The 23,404-nt window shown below is 40.6% G+C and overlaps 1 protein-coding gene across 3 annotated transcripts in view; it reads left to right on the top strand.

The window, feature by feature from the left end:
- The first annotated feature begins 954 nt into the window (after positions 1-954).
- The window catches only part of mtmr4 (myotubularin related protein 4), a 46,171-nt gene continuing 23,721 nt past the window's right edge, over positions 955-23,404 (top strand). Inside the window, exons 1-2 of one of the 3 annotated variants that reach the window (XM_078265363.1) lie at positions 955-1,026; positions 5,009-5,109. In XM_078265363.1, the coding sequence (XP_078121489.1) occupies positions 5,107-5,109 (3 nt within the window). In that variant the 5' untranslated portion in view covers positions 955-1,026; positions 5,009-5,106. Of the gene's footprint in view, positions 1,027-1,404; positions 1,621-3,709; positions 3,841-5,008; positions 5,110-23,404 lie in introns of those variants that run through there. The other 2 variants (XM_078265365.1, XM_078265364.1) reach the window with 2 other exon arrangements.

Raw genomic sequence — 23,404 nt, 5'->3', positions numbered from 1 at the left:
ATGTAATGTCTTCAGATTGCTTGCTTTGTCCAACCAATGTTTCCAAACCCAATATATTACACTTACAGAGAACAGAAGGAAAAAGAGTAAAACAAAAAAAAACAGCAACTCATTACATTTGAGAGGCTGGAACCAGAGAATATTTGGTATTTTTGCTTGGCAGATGGCATTTTTCCGGAATCAACTTTAGCTCTGACCTTTTAAAGGGTTGTTTCGACCTCCCTTTCACTTCTCTCTTTCACTTCTGTTTTCATTGCTGTTAATAATAGGAATATATTTTTTTTAAATCACTGACATTAACTTTATAAAAGAAGACACTCAGGAACTCTTCCTTTTATATTGCACATTTTCAATATCTTTAGTTTTCTATACTGTTTGGCTTTGCCTTACATTTGCACTATTTAGAATGTATTACTGTATTTATCGTACATATTGCTTATCTTCTTTAATTGTATATATTACTTATCTTTGTATCTTATTTGTATATATTACTTATCTTTTTTATCTTCATATATATTACTTATCTTTTATATTTTTACTTGTACGTGTCGTTATTGCACCGTGGGTCGGTGAGAAATGTATTTTCAATTGCTCTGCGTGTCACATATTGCATAATTGAAAATAAAGTTGACTTGACTTGATGTATGGTTCAACTCATTTTCAAAGCTCTTCATTTCCAATACCAATAATTTTTTATTGTTACAATATTTGAAAACCCTGCCGGACTGTGACTGCTAGAACTCTGTGCTTGTGCGCACGTACACGACTATGCTTCGTACGTGTGTATCCAGTTTGTGCCGCGCTGTGATTTTCTATTGGTTCGCTCTTGGAGATTTGTGGCGCCTGATTGGCTCTGATGTGGGTGTGTTAAATTCACTTGATTGACTGTTGTTAATTCTTATTGGCGCTACGGTGTAGAATGTTCAGTTTCCTTCTTACCGATTGGCTAGTGCTGTTGTCATCACACAAGAATGCGGAAGTCGTGTACTCTACTGAGTCACCGTTCTGTCAGCTGATTCTTTCTGAGTGAGTAACTCGATTTATTTTTTAAAATGAAGTAACTTCTTAATAATGTATTGTGTGTGACATGTTCTCATGCTGTCAGGCTTGGGTTGAAGGTGTGAACCTTAAGGCGTTTTGTCGTTTCCTGTTGGTACATGAGCGAATTTTACACACCAGCCTCTAGAAAGGTTGCTATCCGGTAGCTAGCATGATGCTAACGTTTGCAAACACTGCACATACACATACACGCACACTTTCGGTTTGTCAACTAGTCACCTCCTAGTACAGTGCCTGTCTGTAGTGAGGCTCTCGTCCACTTTCATTTTCACCTGTCTTTAAACTTTATCCATGTTATCATATTCACACCTGTTGTGTTGTCACGAGTCAAACAGAGCACCTGTTATTCACTGTTCTAGTGGGGCTGATAATCGTACCGGTAATGTTGGAAATGTGTGGTTAGATCTACTGTGTTTTGGTCAGAGGAAAGTACCTTGGAATCCACCACTGCACTGGAAATGTATTTTATACTCAGGAGGAAGAGAAACTGGTTTTGAAAAAGTCACCCTAATGCTTAATGTTCTTCGCTATCAGCTTCTCTGTAAATACTTAATACTTGCTGTAAGTATTTCACCTTATTTACGTTACATAACATCTCTGTTGCCCTCACTATTCCCATAATTTAGCCTTTGCCAATTTTTATAAACTCCAATTTCCATATAGCTAACCGGCGTACTGGGCATCCAATGTCTGTAACTAAGTATTCTTTTTTACAATTGATTAATTTGGCATCTGAGTGCTTGTTTTGTTTCAACAGTCAAAAACCTATAAGTATTTGCTCTGCTATCATATAAGAAAACGACAAGCAGCAAATCCATACGATTGAGAAGCTGGAGTCAGAGAATGGCAAGCATTTTTGCTTGATAGATGACTTAATAGGGGTGAAAAAAAAAAAATCGAGTGTATCATGATTTTTTTTGCGACGATTTTAGAATTGATTCTTTTCCCTACAATTGTGATTTTATTTCTTTTTTTCTAAACCAACGATTGATCTAAATAGGTTCTGTTTATACGGTACCGCCGACAGCAACTACAGCATATCTGCAAATATCTACCTACAAATCTACAAATGAAATAAATGTCAGACTGACTGACATGTGATGTGCATTCTTCTTAGAAAATAATCAGTTTTTAGAATTACTCATGATATATTGTCTCTAGAAGTGTGTTATTCAACTCTTGTTTTTGTTAAAGAAGGAAAAGAAAATCGCCATACTTCTAGAATTGCAACAAATGAAAATCGCAATACAAATCGAATCAGCACCCATGTATCATGTAAAATGTGCCTTCATAGCAAGAGCATTACATAGTTTGAAAACATAGGCTAGATGATTAAAAAAAAAAAAAAAAAAAGAATTGCATGTTGATACTTCTGTCGAGCTGCCTAGCTTTTTAGCCTCTTTCGGCTCATTGTTTAGGTTTCAAAGCCCACAAATGTACTGTATGGTTCAGACAGCAGCAGGCAGCTGCTTTTCAGCCAGCAAGCTTTGATAAACCCACTGCACACTACACTACCTGCCCAGCTTCAAACTGCACACAAAGTGAGCCACTAGCACGTGAACATCTAGCTAAAGATCCAGATATTTTTCTCAGGGGTTGGTTGAGTCCAAATCGGAGCAAACGGGAGAGTGAATATTGGACTTCCGCTCATCAGATGGCCAAAAAAAACAACAACATGTTATTTAAAGGAGCAGTGTGTAAGATATATTGGCATCTAGCGGTGAGGTTGCAGATTCTAATATTACGATGGTAACATAAATTCATATGTTGATGTAAAAACCATGTCTCCTCATGTATTTCATAAATAAAATAGACGTAGGCTATTACTATCTAGGAGGAAGAGGGCCAGTTCAGGATCACTTTTGAATCCTTTGTTTTAAATCCTGCAAAGCTCTCCATCTGTTAAATAACCTAGCATGATTGACTCGCGTTTTCGCCCGTGTTCTATCACTGTCCCTCCATTTGTTTGTTTTTTAAGCTATTTCTGTTCTTTGGTGAATTCTTTTCTTTTTCTCTTAGCTGATCCTGTCCCAGTATCTGCCATAATCACAACATATAACATTCACTGCGAAACTGCCTAGGCAAATGGAAACATTGACTCTTAGAGTCTGCGTAAATCACGCCATTTGATTTGGTGGGGAATTGGACCTGGGGACAGGCATTAAGAATAATAACTATATAGAAATAGCCAATCTTCTCGCTATTGGTGTTGTTTGCTGGTGTGGGTCATATAGAGGCATCAGTATTAAATTGAGACTTTCATTACCAGTTAAAAAGTGCTTGTTGCTGCTTTAACTTACATCTCATTACATTCACTTTGTCATGCACACTCTTTTTGTATAGTTAAATTGTCTGACATTACTTTTTGTTTGTTCAGTAGGTGACTCATATTGCTTAGAGTGTAATATTGTACCCTTTTTTGAAAGCAGTTAGGACTGGTTGCCTACATGTTGTGATTTCTATTGATGGCCGATTAGCGATGGAAGCCGTTCCTTTTCCCGTCCTCTGTAGTATGGTTTCTTTCACTTTGAGAAGCCTGGCACTTAGTGAGTGGGAGGGAGAAGAGTAAGCAAAAGAGAGAACGAGAGAGAGAGAGCGAGCGAGAGAGAGGGAGGGAGGGAGGGAGGGAGGTATGTCATCATTCACTGGATTACAACCAGTATGTGTTTGGGAGACGGAGGCTACTGCTACTCTGCAAGGCACTGAGCTTTAATTCAACCTTAAAAGGTTGACAAAAGTTTCATCAAAGTTTGCAGCACACTGATTCTGCACTTTGGACAGGTAAGAGGAGTCCGCATTGGGAGCAGTATTTTGTGACTTGAGAGTAGTAATCTTTTTCTTTTTGTGGCACTGTGTGCAAAAGGGGGTGTGTCTGGAAAAGAAAACGAGTGTAGGGAAGTAAGACGACAGCACTAAACAGTGAGAACTTTGATCCAATTTAGAATTCTGTAATCAAAACGGTGAGAACTTTCATCCAGTTTCAAGTTGTGTCCTTGTAATCAATGTATTGTAGTTAAGTGTAATCCTAAACACAAGGAAGTGAAAACTATGTCCCTGTTTTGTCTAGCTGCCTGCCAGTGTGGGTTACTCTCTTCATACTAAACATGCACTGAGCTTCCTGACTGAGCTTGTACTGTATATGCACAGGAAGAAAACATCTTGCAATATCAGTGAGTCAGAGTTTTACTTTTCATGTCAGTTATTTATTGAATTTAAGGCTCAGTGTTGCACTATTGCCAGTGTTTAACATGTAGCTTAAATATGTGTGCAGCCACTGTTCAGATATCCAGTATTAGACTGAATTAGGAACCTCCTGGTCGTGTTGTTGGAGGATCAGGATACCCACCGGAGCATACCAACTCAGCTGGAGCACCTTTTGGTGTGTTGGGTGTATGGGAGAGTTGTGGAGTTTGTCCACATCTGCCATCTATTTCTCCTGCAGTTATCTGTTTGGCTGCTCGTAATCTGATGAGGAATGTTGAGTTTGTAAATCGGTGTCTCTCCAAGCAGGTCAGGTCAGGTCAGCTGCTTCAAGGTTTCCATCGTCAGACTTCATGCATGTGCCTGCATGTCGGTCTCCAGCATTGCACACTGTGGAGTGTGTTTACATTGACTTGACTGACTGACTTATAGAGAATACTTGTCCCAGACAGTTTAACCATCACTCTATATGAACCACACGCTTCTAAGAGCTTGAATTGTGGGGATTTTTTGCGGTGGTAACAGGGGGTTGAACAATAAAATGTAAAGTACATCCATACCTCTTCAACAGTGAGATAATTTGTTATGGTTTGAGTGCCAGCTTTCATTCTACTTGCTGTACTTTAGACCAAGGAAGGTTGGGTTCTGGAATCCAGCCCTTTACGCAATCACACACTCCACAACCGCCCACATGCACACACACACATACACCCAATGTCTGAAAGTAGTGTGTTTTTTTTGTTGGCAGGAGCCATCGCTGGCACGGCAGAGCCCAGTAGACAGGAGGAGAGGGAGCGATCTGAAGAGGAGCGCCCAGACCGACTGTCTACAGCACTGGCTGGCAGCATGGTGAGCCCGTCACACCATGTATACGTACAGTACTATGCTGTAGATTCCTGATTGCTTTTAAACCAGTTGTCGCTCCTAACTTGCTGGGACTGGCACAATACTTTTCCAGGCCACAGGGTTTTGCAACATGTTTAATGACACCATGTACTACTCAAACATTTGTCAATTTTCCAACTTGCCACCAAAGACAGTTTAAGTAATTGACCAACAGATCCCGTTGCTCTGGACGGAAAGTATATTAGAAGCACTTTTCCGGCGATGGCTGAGCGTTACTGCGCAGCCTCCAACTGAGCTTGAAGACGTAGATGTGACGTGAGCAACCTGTGTGAAAGTTGGAAGTCTTCTGGTAGCTGTGCCAAGAGAAATCTCAATCATTCCGAATCTTGCAGAGACGGAGAGCGTAGGTATATGTAAGGAGATAACATAGGCACAGGCTAATTATTGCTAACTAAAATGCTAGTTAACATTAGTAATTAAACTTAACAGCGAATGTAAGTCGAAACTGCCTGCGAGCTTCTTCTGTACTATACGGCAGTAAGTCGCGTGGTTATGACACAATCGTTAGCCTATTTTTACAAAAACGTCTAGTACGGAGCCATAACGTGAGGTACAAGGTAATGGAGCCTTTTATACATTGTCGTGTTTCTTTGGATATAAACAATGGACAAATAAAGTATTTAAACGCTTCAGATGTAAAGTTATTCTCTGTCAAGTGACGTCAAAATGAGTGGCAGTCAATGGAATGCTAACGTCGGGTGAGTGCTTGTTAGCATCAAAATGGCGCCATAGGAGGTACTCGTTGTGGAGAGAAGCTTACCCCCTTGCTTGCCGCACATGTGCTTTAGGGCTGCACAGTTAATTGTACATGTTTATTTAAACTATGTATCAGTTTCCTGTTTACATTTTATTTTTGTCATACAGCAGTTTACATATATGATACTTTATAATATTGGCCTCTCAGAAATACAGAAACTTCCACTGTAATGAAGTAATCTGTTGTTAATTAAATGTGCAATAAAAAGAAATGTTCATTAGATCATGATAAACAAGACACATTTATTAGTGATCAACATTGCTTTAAAAAAAGGGACACATTTTCTATAATGTTCTTTTCTTCCAGGCGGTTCCTTGAATTTCTAACCATCACATTTGGCCATGTTTTGGGGTGGGAAGTCGGTGAGGGACCATGTAATTGTCGCTGTGTTATCGACCTCTACTAGTTGTTCATGATAGCTGCACAGAGGGAGGGTGGGATCTTTTGGGATCAACCAACACACAATTAAATAATAAAAAATGTAGCCATAGACGGTAAACAGTAATTTGCTGGACACCAATGTAAGTGAGTGAAAGTAGCTCATCCTCAGGCAGCTTTTCTCTTCACCCAAGTAGTAGTTTTCTCAGCAGGGTTACGACTTTATTGCATTGCTGTTTCATTCAGGAACTTCCTGCTGCATCAGTAAAAGTGTTGTGTATCAACTGGTAACAGATGTTACAAGTCTTTGATGTAGCTCCCTGCCACGTGTCTCCTGTACAACTCTCTGTTTTGGAATATTGAACGCAAGACACTGAACCCCAACGTGCGTATTCAGTGGCCGTCGTACTGAACATAAACCTCAGCTAAGTGTCCAAAATGTGAAATAAAATACTTGTGCTGTAGTCCAGTGGTGAAGGTGTCCACCCGAGATGACCAAGGCATCACTCTGCTACAGTAAGTACTGAATTGGGATATATCTATTTCTACTGGTTGCCCTCTAGTGGATGCTACTGTCTAGTCGGCTCTGAAGCAAAACTAAGACTAAATGTTTTTTGTATTATGTAACCTTATCATGAAAGTAATTGGTGCAAAAAGATGGAGATAATAATTGTGCTGCTTCAAGTTACTACATGCACTTTTGTTTGAATCGGAGTGTTTCTTTATGCTGAGTGTCAGACTTTGCTCTATGTGAGTCAAGCAGCGGTTTGTCTAATCATGCTGCAGTCATGGGCCTTAGGGTTGTAATTACACTGAAGCATAGTAAATGCAACGTAGGCACGATGCAAAACTATTTATAGGTCACAACTGTGTTTTTTGCGTTTTTAAAAGAGCCATGCAAGCTTGGAATGCATTTTATTTATATAGCACTTTTTAGAACCCTCATAGACACTTTACAGAGAAAAGAAACCGAGTGTGTCTACTATACACTATACACTATATTTGAATGAAGTGCCCAGGTATACTCAGAGCTTTAGAAATGTAATAATAGATGTTAAATGCATATTCTTTTGCAATTTTATTTTACAACTTAGGGGAGAACCCCGGCAGTCACATGATGGTCCTTTGCTCTTTCTCAGTAAATGTACTTCAGCCAGGATAGACTGTGCTTTAAGAGTGGGGAAGCACCAGCAGTGACCAAATGAGCCACAAAATCCTCTCGAAAGTAATGGGTGCAGGTTTTATGGGACAGAAATAGGAAGTGTAACGGGAGGATGTGTGTCCCGAGGTTCTGGTCAACTGGGTCCACAGAATGCCACTGTGGCTGGCTGCCCAGCTCTCAGCCTTTTATGGGACACACAGTCGAGCTCTGGGCTTAATTGATGACAGGGCTGATGAACAAATAATGTGCCCACCGAGGCACGTAAAATGAGAACGCAGACATCTGCTAGTACTGGGTTGGAGTTCAACGTTCATACGATTCTTTTAAAAAAGCGTCTTCTCATTGATCTATTATTGCTTTAGTTTTTTGTTGCACTTCGGGTGTAGTTGGGTGTGGTCAGAAGTGTGCTCTGCTGTAACCGCACTCAACAGTGATGGCCCCAGGGAATGATGGGTCTATCTGTTCTCAGTTGTTGTTGATCTAAGGGCTATTTTCTCAGGTGGGATTGTGAGACATCTGTTTCAGCAGTTTGTTCCACTGGTAATATGACCATTTTAATCCTGTTTTGTAAAGCAGTCTTTAATTGCTTCCCAGCCTCCAGCTTTTTTGGCTAAAAACAAAACAGGAAGCATTGAGTTAATACTGTCGTCCACTCACGCTGCCGTATTGTTAGCAGGATAATGCGAGCATGGAAACGAGGACAATGGGGTTGCTTTACCCTGCGCTCAGTACCCAGGGTGCTTTGTAATGCTACCTCGGTGGGGTTGTGGGGAACTAGCAAGAGAAGTTTCTGTGCCAGCTCCATGCGAAGAGGGCTGTTTCTGTGTCACTGCCCTATATAATGTTACCGGCTTACATAAGGATTACATCACCTGTATATGTGTGCTTTCTGGACACACCCGAAGCTCTCAGTAAGGGTTGTGGTAAAACCCAATGGTTCATTCCAGGTTGTTGTTTAAGATTCGACTGCCACTCCCCTTGAAGGGACTTAGGCTTCTAGCACTGTTGGACCCTGCTCTGGTTTCTGACAGCTCGCCATCAGTGTCTGGTAGTTTCCTATTCCTCCTTTTCATTTAATTAAAATAGTGGTAACTTTGTTGTTTTGTTCAGTTCTTTATGTGTTTTTTTTAGATCAATGCCTGTTGACCAGAACTACTATGTTTGAAATGTTTTGAAAAACAATTTTCAATGAAAGCCTAACTCCTTGTACGCTTGTAATGCATCATATTAAGCTAAATCCTGCTTCAAGCTAAAATAGTCAGAGTTGCCACAACACTTCTTACATAGAGCATGCATTATAGTATGCTGCTCTCATTTTACCTACAACATTGTTATAATTAGTCGGGAAACACTCGCAAACTGCAGATTGCAGAATAGTTTCAGGTTATAGCTTGTATGATTTTTTTATTTTTTTTTATATTGAAAAAGGCATTCAAAAATAACCATATGCATTATTCATATCCTACTTCTATAGCTGTGTGTTAACATGTGGGCTGACACTGTGCGTTGGTGACTCTCTGCCCTCCTTTCCTAAAATAAAACCTAAGACACAAGAGGCCAAATCTGCTGCTCAATTTTGGGGCCAGTTCGGGGCGGGGATGGGCAGGCAGAGAGGCGGGAATGCAGGCCAGTGTTTGGACTGTGGATCCACTCGTCATGAATTAGGCTGCAATATTCAGAAAATCCTAAAATGTCCATATGAATGTGGATACACTGGAAATATTTGAACGCTGTACACACGTTTTGAAGTTTAAAATTAGAAGTTGATCCTCTAAGCATAGCTCAGTTTTGAATGACATACCTGCTGAGCTTTATACTGAAAGTCTTTAAAAAATAGTTCTTCTTTAATGTGCTCGCTAATCTCATCAAGGGAAAGCCCTCCACACTTCCAAACTTGATGAGGTTGCACTATTCCAGGATATGAGAAGTCTTAATCATTGGGAGTTTGCCAAAGAAATAAACACTTCAGGCTGTGGTGCTGAGCAATTTTTCTGTCACACAACACAAGACAGAGAAGCTGGCATAGCTTTCTACAGTGTACATTATTCTGCCTCTTACTCAATATGACAGCTCAACCAAGCATTTGTGCGTTGAAAACACCCATATACTAGTAAGGATGTCTTTTGTAAAGCAGGTATATTTGGGCTTAAATAGAAAGCATAATGCTTTATTTCACTTCTTCATTTCGCTCTGAGATAATAAATGTAACGAGTTGCAGGTTTACCATGTGACATGAAAGTGTTTCTGTGTAAGGTTCTGCTTGATTTGTGGAAATGCATTTTGTAGCAGCAGAGTCCAGTTGGATGTCATACTGCAAACAAGTGCAATGCATCATGCCTCCTGCACCATAAGGCTTTTCCCTCTAATATATTGCCATATTAAAGATTATAGGTTTAAAGATCATTCAGACTAGGCATTGAAAATGCTGATGTTTGTGATTTATTTTTATTTTTATTTTTTTTTTGGTCCAAAAGCCAATTTTAGTGTGCTATATAGAATGACCTAGAAGCAAGTAATTATTCTGAGTGAGGTGTATAGATGGATGTTATAGAATTAGCTAATATTCACACTGAACAGTTGTATACAAGTTCTGCTTGCGGTGGAACTCATGATTTGTAAAACTGAAGCAGAAGAGTTTAAAAAAAAAACACGTTTTTGCTCAAACAAACAAATAAGGGCATCCGTCATGTGAAACCTAAGCTGCTAAATAATGTTCTAATTAGTGCTGTCAGTTAAACGCGTTATTAACGGCGTTAACGCAAACCCATTTTAACGGCGTCAATTTTTTTTATCGCGAGATTAACGTTCTTTTTGGCCTAGCAAACTTTGTCGTTTTTTTCACATGCTGTTGCAACAACTAGTAACGTTAGGAAAAACTACAACACCACACTGGATCTAGCTAGACCGGAAACAAAACAACAGACACGCCGCACACACTTGTTTGGGCGTGCGAGCCGGCCAAAGAGTAGCAGGCTAACATGACGTTTTGAGTGGATGGTGAGCGCTAGACGCCGAAATGGATGCCAATAAGATTCTGAATGGAAAGTTTACTTTTAAAAACTTGCCAAATGGTTCCATTGACAAGACCAAAGTGATCTGTGTGTTTTGTCGTTGTGAACTGAGCTATCATCACGTCCAGTCTGAAATACCACTTGATGGCCAAGCACACAGCTGATGCGAATTCTCCGCCCCCTAAAGCACAAAGCAAGCCGATCCACTTTTCCATGTTGATAAGTAATGATAATAATTGGACAAAAAAATCTAGGGACATTTTAGAATAGATAAAAATGTGCGATTAATTGCGAGTTAACTATGACATTAATGCGAAAAATCACGATTTAAATCGTTTGACAGCACTAGTTCTAATCAAAAACTGCTGCAGTTTCAACTCGTTTCATTTTTACATTTATAATAGCTGAAGACCTACAGTAGATACTGCGCTCAGAGCAGCAGCTGATAGGTGTGCAGGGAAAGTCTGTTGAAGACGTGAGGTTGAATGAAATGCCATAGTACTTGGTACTATGGCATCTATATTTTTTAATCCAGTAGAAAGCTGAATTGTCTGTAAATTCAGTGTTAATTTTGTTGTAAGAGAAGGTGTAGCTTTTTCATCTTGCTGATGATGGCTGTAATTTTATGAAAATCATAGATCTCCTTTCTCTGGACAATAGCACTGTTTAGATTATAGAATTATACTGTAGGCACAAAAGTGATCAAATTAGTTTCACTCTGTAATTATACACATTCTGGATTGATTATTGCAAACAGCACATGACACATGAAGCTATATGTTGAGAGCAGCTTCCTAGTTGTAATGATAAAAAATGCAACCTGCTGCTAATAACAGTTGTCAACAGTGGTGATTTTATGTATTCAGTCTTTGTTAGCCTGGAGATGAAATATGTACCTATATCTACCAGTATATTAGCCCTCAAATGGACTTTTATTACTGTCTTTACTTAAAATACATGGACTGTCATGCAGTCCAGTCCAGTCCAGGCATAGGTAAATGTGTGCACCTTATCCTCCACTGTTTCAAAGTCGGGTCGCCTTGCTCTCTACAGACCGAAATGACATGGCACACTCACTGGCAGTCATGGAGACGTATGACTAGGTTCCTCTAAAAATAATTTGAAACATGTCCCTTAGGGCTGCGTGATATGGGGAAAATCAAATATCACAATATTTTAGACCTCAATATCGATATTGCAACGATATTGTAGGCTTGCTAATTGACAATTACACAATAAGATTTTTGATAAATAATCATCAGTAATGTGGATATATTGACTAAGTGGGTAAAAATAAGAGAACAGCTAGAACAGTCTGGTAAGTTTAGAACATGACATCACTTTACTGTAATGCAGCCTTTAAAACCAGGAAAATAACATTAAACTTATATTATGATATCCAAAATCTAAGATGATAGCTGGTCTCGTATTTAAAATATTGACTATAATGATATATTGCCTAGCCCTAATTTCCCTTCGAGATAGATTTGTAAGACCTCTAATACACCTCATACCAGTATCAGGTTGTATTAGAGGACAAGTGGGAAAAAAAATGCTTGGTTTGGATGGTTTATTTACATGTATCACACTTAACTACAATAAATCATTTCAACTATGAAAATCCATCCCGTTAAAATGCTCTACCATGTCAAAATCACATTACAGCACCTCCCCCAGTAAAATTAATCCTATTTTAATAGTGCTGTGTTGTGCATCCAGCCTATGCTGCGTGTACTACGTTATACATGTTACATAATGTGGAGTCATACAGCTGAAGGCCAGAGGCTGTCACGACTCTGCCAGGGAGGAGGTTGGGGTAATAGGGGGAAGAGCCGTGTGTCCCCCCTGAAGTATAATGGACAATGTATATACCCTATATATCCGGTGACCTTCCCTGATTTTAAGCACAGGATTCGGGGAGGTGCTGCAGCGAAGTGCTGTTCACTGCAAAGATGCACTGCACTTGTGTAGGACAGTGCCAAAATGACACTACGAGACAGGTGAGGGAGAATTTGTGTCTCTAGAATGCTGTGTCACTGGAGATCTCCGCATACATTCACTCTCCTCAACACCCTCCCTCCTCTGTCCTCTGCCACATATTTTCCTCCTGCAGTCGCTGAAGTGCGGTTTGTCAACGGTTTGTGATGGGACACTGTCCGACCATACAGTGTGCGCGCTTGGGCAAGAGCCACAGAATACTGCGGTTGATCGTGTGGTGCATGCATGGCGGTCGGAGCATCTTTTGGTTGCCGGCGGTACTCTCTAGGCTTTACCACCTTGTTGCCGAGGGAGAAGCATATTTATGAGGAGATGTCGGTGAAGGGTGAACAAGGAGGGAGTGTGGGAGGAGCAAGGGATGAGAGGGAGACGAGGGGAGAAATGTGAGCATGTTAATGTGAGGGAGAGAGGGAGAGAGATGCGCATGCAGAGGGTGGAGCTTAGCATCAGGCAGTTCCCTCTTGTCTTCCTTTCTCTCCTGCTCTCTCTTCTAGCAGTCCCCCCCTCTATCATTCGTTACATTTGAGATGGCACATCTGCAGTGATTTTCATCACGTTTGCGTTCTCCTCAGCTCGAACTCAGCTGATCGTGTGGACTGTCGCTCTTGTTTGTATCTTTATGGACTATCCTTATCCCAGCAGTGCAACAGGACTGTCTTCAGACACCAGCGTGCTCTCTCTCTCCCCACTCAGGGAGCGGCGGGTGGGGGTGGGGTGGGTTCCTAAATGAAAGCCGGGACTGGCGTGTTGGCACACAGCATCTCTTGAGAAGGGGGGAACGTAGAAAAGGTGGTGGGGAGGGGGGGGAGAGGGGCGGCAGGCGGAGGAGTTTGGAGCGGACGAGGGGTGGACAGGCTCCGGCTGGGAGAAGAATGGTTATGCCGGCTCCTCGTGCTCTGGTCGTGCTGCTGCTCTATAGGCTGTGTGTCGTTCAGGCACAGCCCTGCCTCTCCTCGACATGAGCTTCGCAGGAAGGGTGTCCTGCTCCATGCTCAACTGCTTTGTAAGTCCACAGGCTTTTATTTTGGTGTTTTTGTTTGTGGGTCTTAAAGCCCTTCCTTATCTAACTCACCTCCTGCTTGTGTGTGTGCTGGGGGTGGGGGGTGTTGGCCGATGTGAGCGCTGCAGTTATTAGCGAGAAACCCACACTCACTCCACGCTCCACATACAAATAATTGAATTACCTCTGTGTCTTCTCAGGCGTGTGATAATGAAAAGCTACTTTATTACTCTCATCACTCACGTCTGTTGTGTCGAGGGCCTTGAGCTGCCCGTATTGTGATTGGCAAGGAGGAGAGAGAGGGCCTGTCAGGAGCCAGATGTGAAAAATGTGTGCGCTGCTGAGAGCGAGCACATTGTGCAGTCATCGTTGCAGCCTCAGAGTGGTAAAGTATGCTCACTGCAGTGGAGCACCTGCATTAAGCACTTTGTGGTATTGGGATGTGCAGTACAGAGGATATAGGACAATGACTAATTCCTCTTAGTTTGCATCTCCAGACATAGTGGGGGAAAAAGTTGACGGTTTAGGAACAACACATGTCCCTGGGCCAGTTAACCTCAGGTCATAGTTAACCTCCAACCTTTCAGCGATGTCCACAGGCCACTGTCTGGGCCTATTAATTACCTAATAACAGGTATATTAACTACTAGCAGGTATAATGTTTACCATGTCCACTATCTTAGTTTAGCGTGTGAGCATGCTAACATTTGTTAATTAGCACTAAACACAAAATACAGTTGATGCTGATGGGAATGTTTTTTTATATATATATATATATATATATATATATATATATATATATATATATATATATATATATATATATATAATTATTTTATTTTTTTTAAGTTTAGCAGGGATTTAATCATACACGAAAGTCTTTGGCAAATTTAAAGATTATGTTTTGGGCATTTTCAGCCTTTATTTTGATAGGACAGCAGAAGACATGAAAGGGGAGAGAGGGGGGAATGAAATGCAGCAAAGGGCCGCAGGTAGTACAGCAATGTCTACAAAGTTCATGGCAATCCATCCAATGGTTGTTGAGATCTTTCAGTCTGGACCAAAGTGGTGAACAGACCGACTGACCAACAGACTGCCATCCATAGAGCAATGCTGCTAGCATGGCTAGAATGATCATAGCAGTAGTAACACTAAATGGAAATCCGTTAAAATGATACAAGCAAAACCATTTTTCAGTGTCTTGTGCTGTATTGTACATGTCAGAGCTACTGTATCTAGACAACATTGAAAGGATTCCTTGCAGTTTAGCATTTTACAATGTGATGCTAACGTCACATTTTCAACAACAATCAGTTTTAACATTGGGAAATTTCTGCTTTAATTTCAATCGTTGTTTCTTCCAGAGAAAGCGTTGGTCGTAAAGTTATCAGGTGGATCAGTTGGAGCACAGCTGCTGGTTCCTAGTGTCGTTTCTTTGTGACCAGACATGGTCAGCCATTACACATTTTATGATCTCCCTTTAACATGGCTGTGATGCAGCTGAATCGGCAGTTCCTCTTCTGCGTCAGTATCTGGATAATTTAGTATCCACGTCCTCTGTCACAGCTCTGTCAGCCTCCTTCTGTGGAAGAGGGCTGCGGCATTGTGCCGAGTTTTCATCAGCATGACCATTGTTGTGATCCAACGATGAAAAAAAACACATCTTCAGTTACGGTTTCCTCTATCTCCGATATATCATGTTTATCTCCCTCTGCGATATGTTGTCTGCACCAAATGGAACTATAAAAAGCCTAATTAAATTTGTTAAGATTTTTCCATGACTCAGATTCTATAATACCCACTAGCTAAATGAATCAGTGGTGTAAGTACAGCCAAAAGCTTTTTGCGAATGTGCTTTAGGGTATATACCTTCTTGCACCCTTGGTACCTGAGATGGGTCTGGTATTGGGTCTCACCACTCTGCCTGACACCAAGGCAGTAACACGTCGCTAAGAACTACACAGCATGTGACCCAATGTGTCACTGAGGAAGACATCATGACCACAGCGTCCTGATAGAGGGTAACTAGCACTTTTTTTTTGCTCTTTTTGTCAGTGTCTATTGCCTAAACTCTTTGTTTGTACATACCTGCACATAGATCGTCTTTCTCTTTTCATGGTCTGTTACCTTTTGAATTATAATCCCGTTTGAAATTGTTTTCTCAATGAAACATTTTTTCTTTGCTTTTTTGTGTGTTTTGCTGCCCATTTTTTGAAGGCCTAATAGTCAACCAGTTTATTACAATTGCTAAATGTTGCCCTGTGTTTTCTCTTAAGAGGAGCCAGTATCCTAAACATGCCCACATGAATCTGTTCACTTCTCCGTGTGCTACCGAGTGTTACTCCAGCTATGTATGTTTCAGATGAATTCTGCTTACTTATCGAAAACCCTGCCCCTGCTTAGTTTCCTCAGCTCTTTGAGCACGGCCCAAGTCTAAAATGGGAGGGATCCTTTAGAACATGGTGATCTATGAAATATTAACATAGTCTGAGAGAGGACAAGGAGAAAGAAAAGTGTCTTCTCTTGACCCATTACTCAGGCTGCACTGCCGAACACAGCAAAAGAAAATAACCTTTTTTAATTTTATATTTGCTGTTTTTCAGTCTGCCCAGTAATTGCATCCTCTGTTTCCATCCACCCTTGTCCTTTTTCTTCTACCTAACACCTCATTTGGGACAATTCTTCGCATTTCAGACAATGTGCTTGGCTGCCTCATTTGATATGTCCAAAACTGTAAATAACTGGACACTTAAAAGCAGACACAGAAGTACATGTTCCCCACATATTTAGAAGGTCACCTCTGCATAATGTAGTGCTTCTCTAATCTGCACAACTCTAGGACAAAGCCCCAGTCAGATTAAGTAAATAATCTGATGAGTAAAGGCAGCAAATTGTTTCCAAAAGCTTTAGAGAGAAGGGTACTGTGCCACTAAAAAGAGGTGTTGTATCCATGGCAACCAGACACTTATTCACAAAGACTGTTTGTTTTCTCTACCTATTCTAACTTTGTGTTGTCATTTTCCCATTCACTCGCATGCAGAAATCTTGTGTGACATGCTTTCTCCGGACGATTAAAACCTTATTTTTGTGCATAAAAGTTAGGCCTGCATGTTCTTACACACACACACACACACACACACACACACACACACACACACACACTAGTAACCTGCTATATCTGGGCTGTCTAGGCAGCTGCTAGCTGATACTGTCACTGTTACAGCAATACATGTCATCCAGACTTTACATGTGTTATACACAATGTCATTAATATTTGAGAAATGCATGCATGCGTATGTGCGCGTGCCTGTCAGCTCCATCTTTTTGATTGCCGGGTGGACAAAGGTGGGGGAGGGTGCACAGGCCCACAGCAGTGACGAAGCAAAAACGTGTTGGGCACAGGACAAGCTGTGCTCCATCTTTGTGAGTCGGTTGGAAGTGAGAGCATCTCTCTTTTCCTTTTTAATCTTTTAATCTAAGCTGATTGCCTGTTTGTGGTCGCAATGGACCAGAAAACAGAAGTGCCTCACTGTTTGTATGTAAATGTAATGATCGACTTTTAAGCCCCATATTGATCAAGTGTTGTTAGCGAAGGGACTCATGTAGCTGAAATATCAAGGTTATCTGCAGGAGAGGTTTCAGTTGCAACAAGTCTTCCTCCAAACACAGCTACACATATGCCTGTGCTTTAATGCAGCTAGTCTATGTTTTACTCTCCTTGACATTTTCTGACACAATAACTGGTCAGATAAACAATTTGAAGTGTGGTATCTTTGTTCTAATGATTATAAAATATGTTCAGCACCAATGCATCAGTAGCCAGTCTGTGTTTTTAGCTTGTCATGGATTCATGGAGCAACACATCATCTACATAACATTTAGTCAGCAGTTGTTTTTTTTGGTGCCTTTTTAAAGCACACTTTGTTCTAGCAGGCCTTTCAGCGGAGTGCAATGTCAGGGCTGCTCCATAAGAGAATTAAGTAAGTGGTGCCAAGTATTTACAGGTAGTGCAGCACAAGATAAATGGGATCCAAGGAAGTGGATGGATTATTGATGTAGGGTGGGTGTGTGTGTGTATATAAAGATTGAATGTACTTCCTCTCGACTGATTTGCATTGCATTTTTTTTAAGGGGGGGGGGGGGTGCTCTAACAATAGCTTATCCAGTCATTTATGGCACTTTTCTATTACATGGTACCTGCTCGACTCGCCTCGACTCTACTCGCCTTTTTTGGTTTTCCATTACGAAAAAAAGTCCCTGGTACCTGCTAACGGGTAATTTTTTTTTTAGTACCACCTCAGTCGAGGTTCCGAGCGAGCTGAGCCGATACCAAAAGGTGACATGAAAGCGACAAAGGGGGGTGTCCTGAACAAACCCGCCATTTTTAAATAGTTTAGCCAGCTGTGTTTATTTTTGCTGCCTCCAGCTTCATTTGAAACAAAATGTGTCTTCTGGCTGTGGCAACAACACACCTTCCACGTTCTATGTGTGTGTCGCGTTAGGTCACGGCAGTTTACTGCGGCGCCGCTATGACGACCAGCCACGCTGAGGCGGTACTAAAATCTGCAATGGAAAACGCACAGTGAGGCGAGTAGAGTCGAGGCGAGTCGAGCAGGTACCATGTAATGGAAAAATGCCATTATAATGGCTGTCTGGCAAGCCACAGTAAACTTCATAACTTTATTCCCTTAAAAAAAAAAAGAAGTCTGTGCCTGGATGGCAGGCTGGTGGTTCAGACTGCCCAGCAACAGTGTGTGAGATCAGGCTGTAATGACCTGACCCTGCAGGATGTCTCTGACTAATGGCAACTGTCATGGTCCACCCATTCTCAGGTGAACATACAGTAAGTCAAACTGATGACACGCAGCTGCCTCAACAGTCTGATGCTGAAGGCTGACTCAGGTCAAAGGTCAGGAGATTGGAGTTAGATGGGGGTTGCATTGCAAAGGGATTTGGAGGAGTTGACAAGTTTACCAGTCTGAAAGTAAGGCTCTTAGTTGACTAGACGTTTTCACAGAGAGACACCACAGTTTGAGTTTTACATTTTTTTACTGTGAGATCTGGTGAAATGGTGAGTAGCTTTGTTCTTGATATGCCGCATTCCTGTCATATCGTTTGGACAGTAATTACTAGCAGCAGAGTGGGAAACGTTTTACGTAACCCCTTGAGTTGTAACTCCACGTTGATATTTCCCACTTGGTGAAAAACTACAAAGTGTCAATAAATAGTTGGTTAATACGACTGAGTAATTTAAACTGTTCGTATCCGCTTCCTCTTGTTAGCTAATTTAGGCTATTTATCTGGTATCAGAATTAGTTTATTCACCAATTGTTAAAGTTAAAAAGTCAAGTTAAAAGGTTAAATACAAGACTTAAAATAGTATATACTTACACACATATAGGTAATAATAAACATGCTGTATATAACTACAAGACTGGTATTGAGGCTAACCGTCTTTGATTAATCCGTGAACATTCCCTAGTAGGAATAACATGAGGTTTTTCTATTCTTTTCATTCTGGTGACATTGTGTAAATGCAGCATCATGCTAGAAAGAAGCTTCCACCTCATCTTCACCTTGGGTGTCTTGGTAATGATGAACAGTAATAACAGAAAGCACTTAGAGTTAGAGCATCTTTTAAGGAGTGTAGATATCTCAGTTTGGCACAGCCTTGACACCCACCTCCATGACTGCCATCAGCACTGTCATTTATTACAATTTATGGTGTTGAAGTAGAAGGTAGACTGGCTTTGTTTAGTGAGTTATCCCATTAATCTCTCCCACACAGAGACTTGCCACACCCATATGTAGTAAGCCTTCCATACAAATTCAATAAGACATAAGACCTGTACTCTGTGTCCTAGCTAGACTTAGATTTAGTGCTTTTATTATTGTTTTCATTATCGATCTGCTGATTATTTTCCCGATTAATAGTTTTGACTATAAGATATCAGAAAATAGTGAAAAATGCCATCCATCCATCTTCATCCGCTTATCCGGGGTCAGGTCGCGGGGGTAGCAGCTCCAGCAGGGGACCCCAAACTTCCCTTTCCCGGGCCACATTAACCAGCTCCGACTGGGGGATCCCGAGGCGTTCCCAGGCCAGGTTAGAAAGATAATCCCTCCACCTAGTCCTGGGTCTCCCCCGAGGCCTCCTCCCAGCTGGACGTGCCTGGAACACCTCCCTAGGGAGGCGCCCAGGGGGCATCCTTACCAGATGCCCGAACCACCTCAACTGGCTCCTTTCGACGCAAAGGAGCAGCGGCTCTACTCCGAGCTCCTCACGGATAACTGAGCTGCTCACCCTCTCTCTAAGGGAGACGCCAGCTACCCTCCTGAGGAAACCCATTTCGGCCGCTTGTACCCTGGATCTTGTTCTTTCGGTCATGAAAAGGTGAAAAATGCCATTTTATATTTTGCCAGAGCCCAATTTGACCTCTTCAAATTCCTTGTTTTGTCCGGCCAACCCTCCAAAACCCAAATACATTAACCCTTGTGTTGTCTTCCCGTCGACCATGCCACTTTTCGATTTTCTGGGTCTCAATTTAAAATAGCTTTTTTTCCGACACTTTTGCCGTTTTTTTTTTTTTTTCAACATTCTTTTATCATTTTGTTTCTTCAAATGCTAGAAAATTGAATAAAACGCCCATATTCAGTGAAAGTAGTGAACTGACCATTTATTTTACTTGTTAAGAGCGTTGCATGGAACCATCCACGTTATTTTTTTTTTGACAATTTGGTTGAAAGAAACCCAAATTTCTAATATAGAAACTTTTTGAAAATGGGTCAAATTTCAATTGTCATTCTGTCAAAAAACAGGAGGGTTAAGTTTACCGTCATGTATGACAAATAAAAGCATCAGATTTGATTAAAGAAAATTGTGTTTTTGTATGATTTATCAATTATCAAAGTAGTTCATTGATAAAGTTTCCCAACCAATGGATATAATCATTTCAGCTGAACTTATATTCATTCTTGACGTCTTCAGTTGGCTAAAACAGACTGAATTATTGTGGGACTGATTGCAGTAAGAAGCTGAGGGTATCTTGGCCATTTCAACCCATTCAACATTTTATGATTTGAAATTGGTACATTTTCAACGCATTATTTGCTAGTAATTGCTGACACATTTTTGAAGAACTTACAGTACCCCTCCTTCACATTCATGTAATGTCAGCAATGAGCTAAAGCTGCAAAGATTCATCAATTAAATCGATTACTTGTCAACTTTTAAATTTATCCCCAACTATTTTAGATAAGCGATTAATTAGTTTACGTCATTTTTTTTATGGGGAAAAAGTAATAATTCTCTGATTTCAGCTTCTAAAATGTGAATATTTTCTAGTTTCTTTATTTCTTTATGACAGTAAACTGAATATATTTGAGTTGTGGACAAACAACACATTTGAGGACGTCTTCTTGGAAACGCTGATCAACATATTTTACCATTTTTCTGACATTTTATAGACCAAATAACTAATTGATTTAATCGAAAAATATTATCGACAAATTACTCAACTATGAAAATAGTTGCAGCCCTACAATGAGCTATTTCTTTATTGCTGAGCCTATAAACACTCTGTCCTCTGTCAACAAAGCTATTATTTCACAGAAGCTGATGAAATTGTGCTTTGGCTCGTCCATTCCTATGATGTCTGTCTATGCCTTTTTGAAATCAGATGGGGACACGTTGGTTACTTGTAGAGGAGAGGTTGTCGCTGTAGGAACACTAACTCCATCTGTTACCAGCAAGCCCAATGGGTGGTATGCTTATCATGGGGTTTAATCACCGGCTTGGACCTTTGGATGACAGATGAAATGATTGTAAACATTGCAGGAGGTCTGCATAGTGAGACATCAAGGGCGTTCCTGCTATAATATATGACATTTTATTGTGTTGATTTGTCCTGGGACGCAAGTCTTTCATTACCAAGAGACCAACTTAAAGTCAGTAGTACTACAGTGCATTCAGGTCTCCCTCTGGTCCTCCTTCAGGTCTCCATCGCTGTTTTCATTAAGGAACAGCATCGACATACGGTCATACTGGAATGGTGAAGCCAAATCCAACAGAGTAGTAAAGATAGCAGTGTTCAGGCAGCCAGAAACCAAACTGTGTTCATCCTCAACCACTGAGGTAACTCACTGGTCGCTCCTGAAATGACAGACAGGCTGGATGGAGGAGTGAAAGGCATAATTGCACATCTCATAGCAGACATTCATAAACCTGGATAATGTTAGAGTCCTGTATACAGGGAGCAAAGTCTGTTATCCATGTAAACATCACATCACAAATATGATTCAAACCAGGATAAGACTTAAAATTGGGCACTCAACATGCACTTTATGTGTATACTTTGTTATAAGGGGGACATTTCCGGGGCAAAACCTTTCCAGGGATTTTTACAAATAATTTCAATTTCATCATTTGATTAATTTTTACCCTTTTCTCTTCAGTGATTGAAGTATGACCTAAAGGAGGCACTTGATCAATCTGACACTCTAAACTGCAAGGACAGGGTTGAGTGCCCTCTTTGTTCCTCTCTCATTCTCATCTCTGCTGCTTCTTCAGCTGTTGCAGTCTAATTTTAGCCACCCATCCATTATAACCAGTGTACCCTTCATTTGGATGTTTCAGCAACCTTAGATATGTAGCATTGAATTAGTATACATGGTCTTCGTACACGGTTATAGAAACATCTGGTTTTTCGGTTTGAAAAGTGACCCTAGCTGTTTGACCTTTTGTATGAATCAATGTAAGTGCATGACTCATGAAAAACTAGTCAAGTGTGTGAAATATTGTACTAAGTCCCAGTAGCTTTGTTTGCACAAGACTGTACCACACAGTCACAAAGTCTAGAGCTTTTTTGGCATCCGGTGCCTCTATCATTTTCACGCGCATTAACTACCTGCACAGCGCCAAAGCAAACGGAATACAAATATGTAAAAGGTGCATTCTTCTTTCAGCGTCCTATTATTAATCAGTCAGGAAAAATGCCGTTTATAATCAAGTGGTAAACATTTTAAAATGGCTTGCCTCACAGACCTAACACAAAGTCATGTGTGAGAGTTGGAAGTCTTGTAGTCAATATTTAATCTCCTATGTGACATCTGTGAAGTAGCTGGTGGGGATTGTGAAATTCTACCTGGCATGCATCTTGCATCAAAGGCCAACCACCACGCTAAATACTGACGCTACAACTGAACACTGAGAATATTTTGGGTTTGACTTTCCGTAAGATTTCTTTTTTCTGTGATGGCCATTCCTAGGCCTGTAACAATTATTTAATAATTGTCTAATCGCAATATTTTTTAAGTATCGCCGTTTCTTTGTTTACTCGCAATTAATTGCTAACATTAGCGAAGGTGCTAACGGGTTAAACTGTTGATGGTAATTATTAGTGTAATGTTCATTTAAGAAAATAAATACAATGTTTTATGATAATAAAGAGCCGTAGGCTGTGTACTTGTGTTATTACATTATCTGGGTCACATAACGGATAAAACCAAAATATGTATCTTGGGACTCATTCAGAACTGTATTTGTTTAAGCATAAATAAATATTTTTCTAATTTTAAAGTGGCTATATGTAACTTTCAGTTTGTGGTGATTCTAGCGGCCGCTTTGGACAAAAGTGGTAGTGTTTTTACCACACCTGCTGTCGTAAAGGTCTAGTCTTTATGGTTCACTATTACCCACTGTATTACCGAGTTAGCGTTACGGGGAGGTCATACAGTTGCGATGAATGTTTTGCTTAGACAGAAAATCATTCATTTACAATAGAAGAATAAGTTACAGATTGGTTTTATTTGACCACTTAAATATAAAAATATGAAACAGTACTCTGTGTCATACATTAAAATACATAAATAGTCAGGGATGACACAATAAAGCCTAAAGACTTATTTCCATTGTGATCCCTATAAGGGCAGGG

This window comes from Sander vitreus, chromosome 13 (genome assembly GCF_031162955.1).
Source record: "Sander vitreus isolate 19-12246 chromosome 13, sanVit1, whole genome shotgun sequence".
NCBI lineage: Eukaryota > Metazoa > Chordata > Actinopteri > Perciformes > Percidae > Sander > Sander vitreus.
The sequence above is the reverse complement of the archived record's forward strand: the minus strand, read 5'-3'. Positions and strand labels throughout refer to the sequence as shown.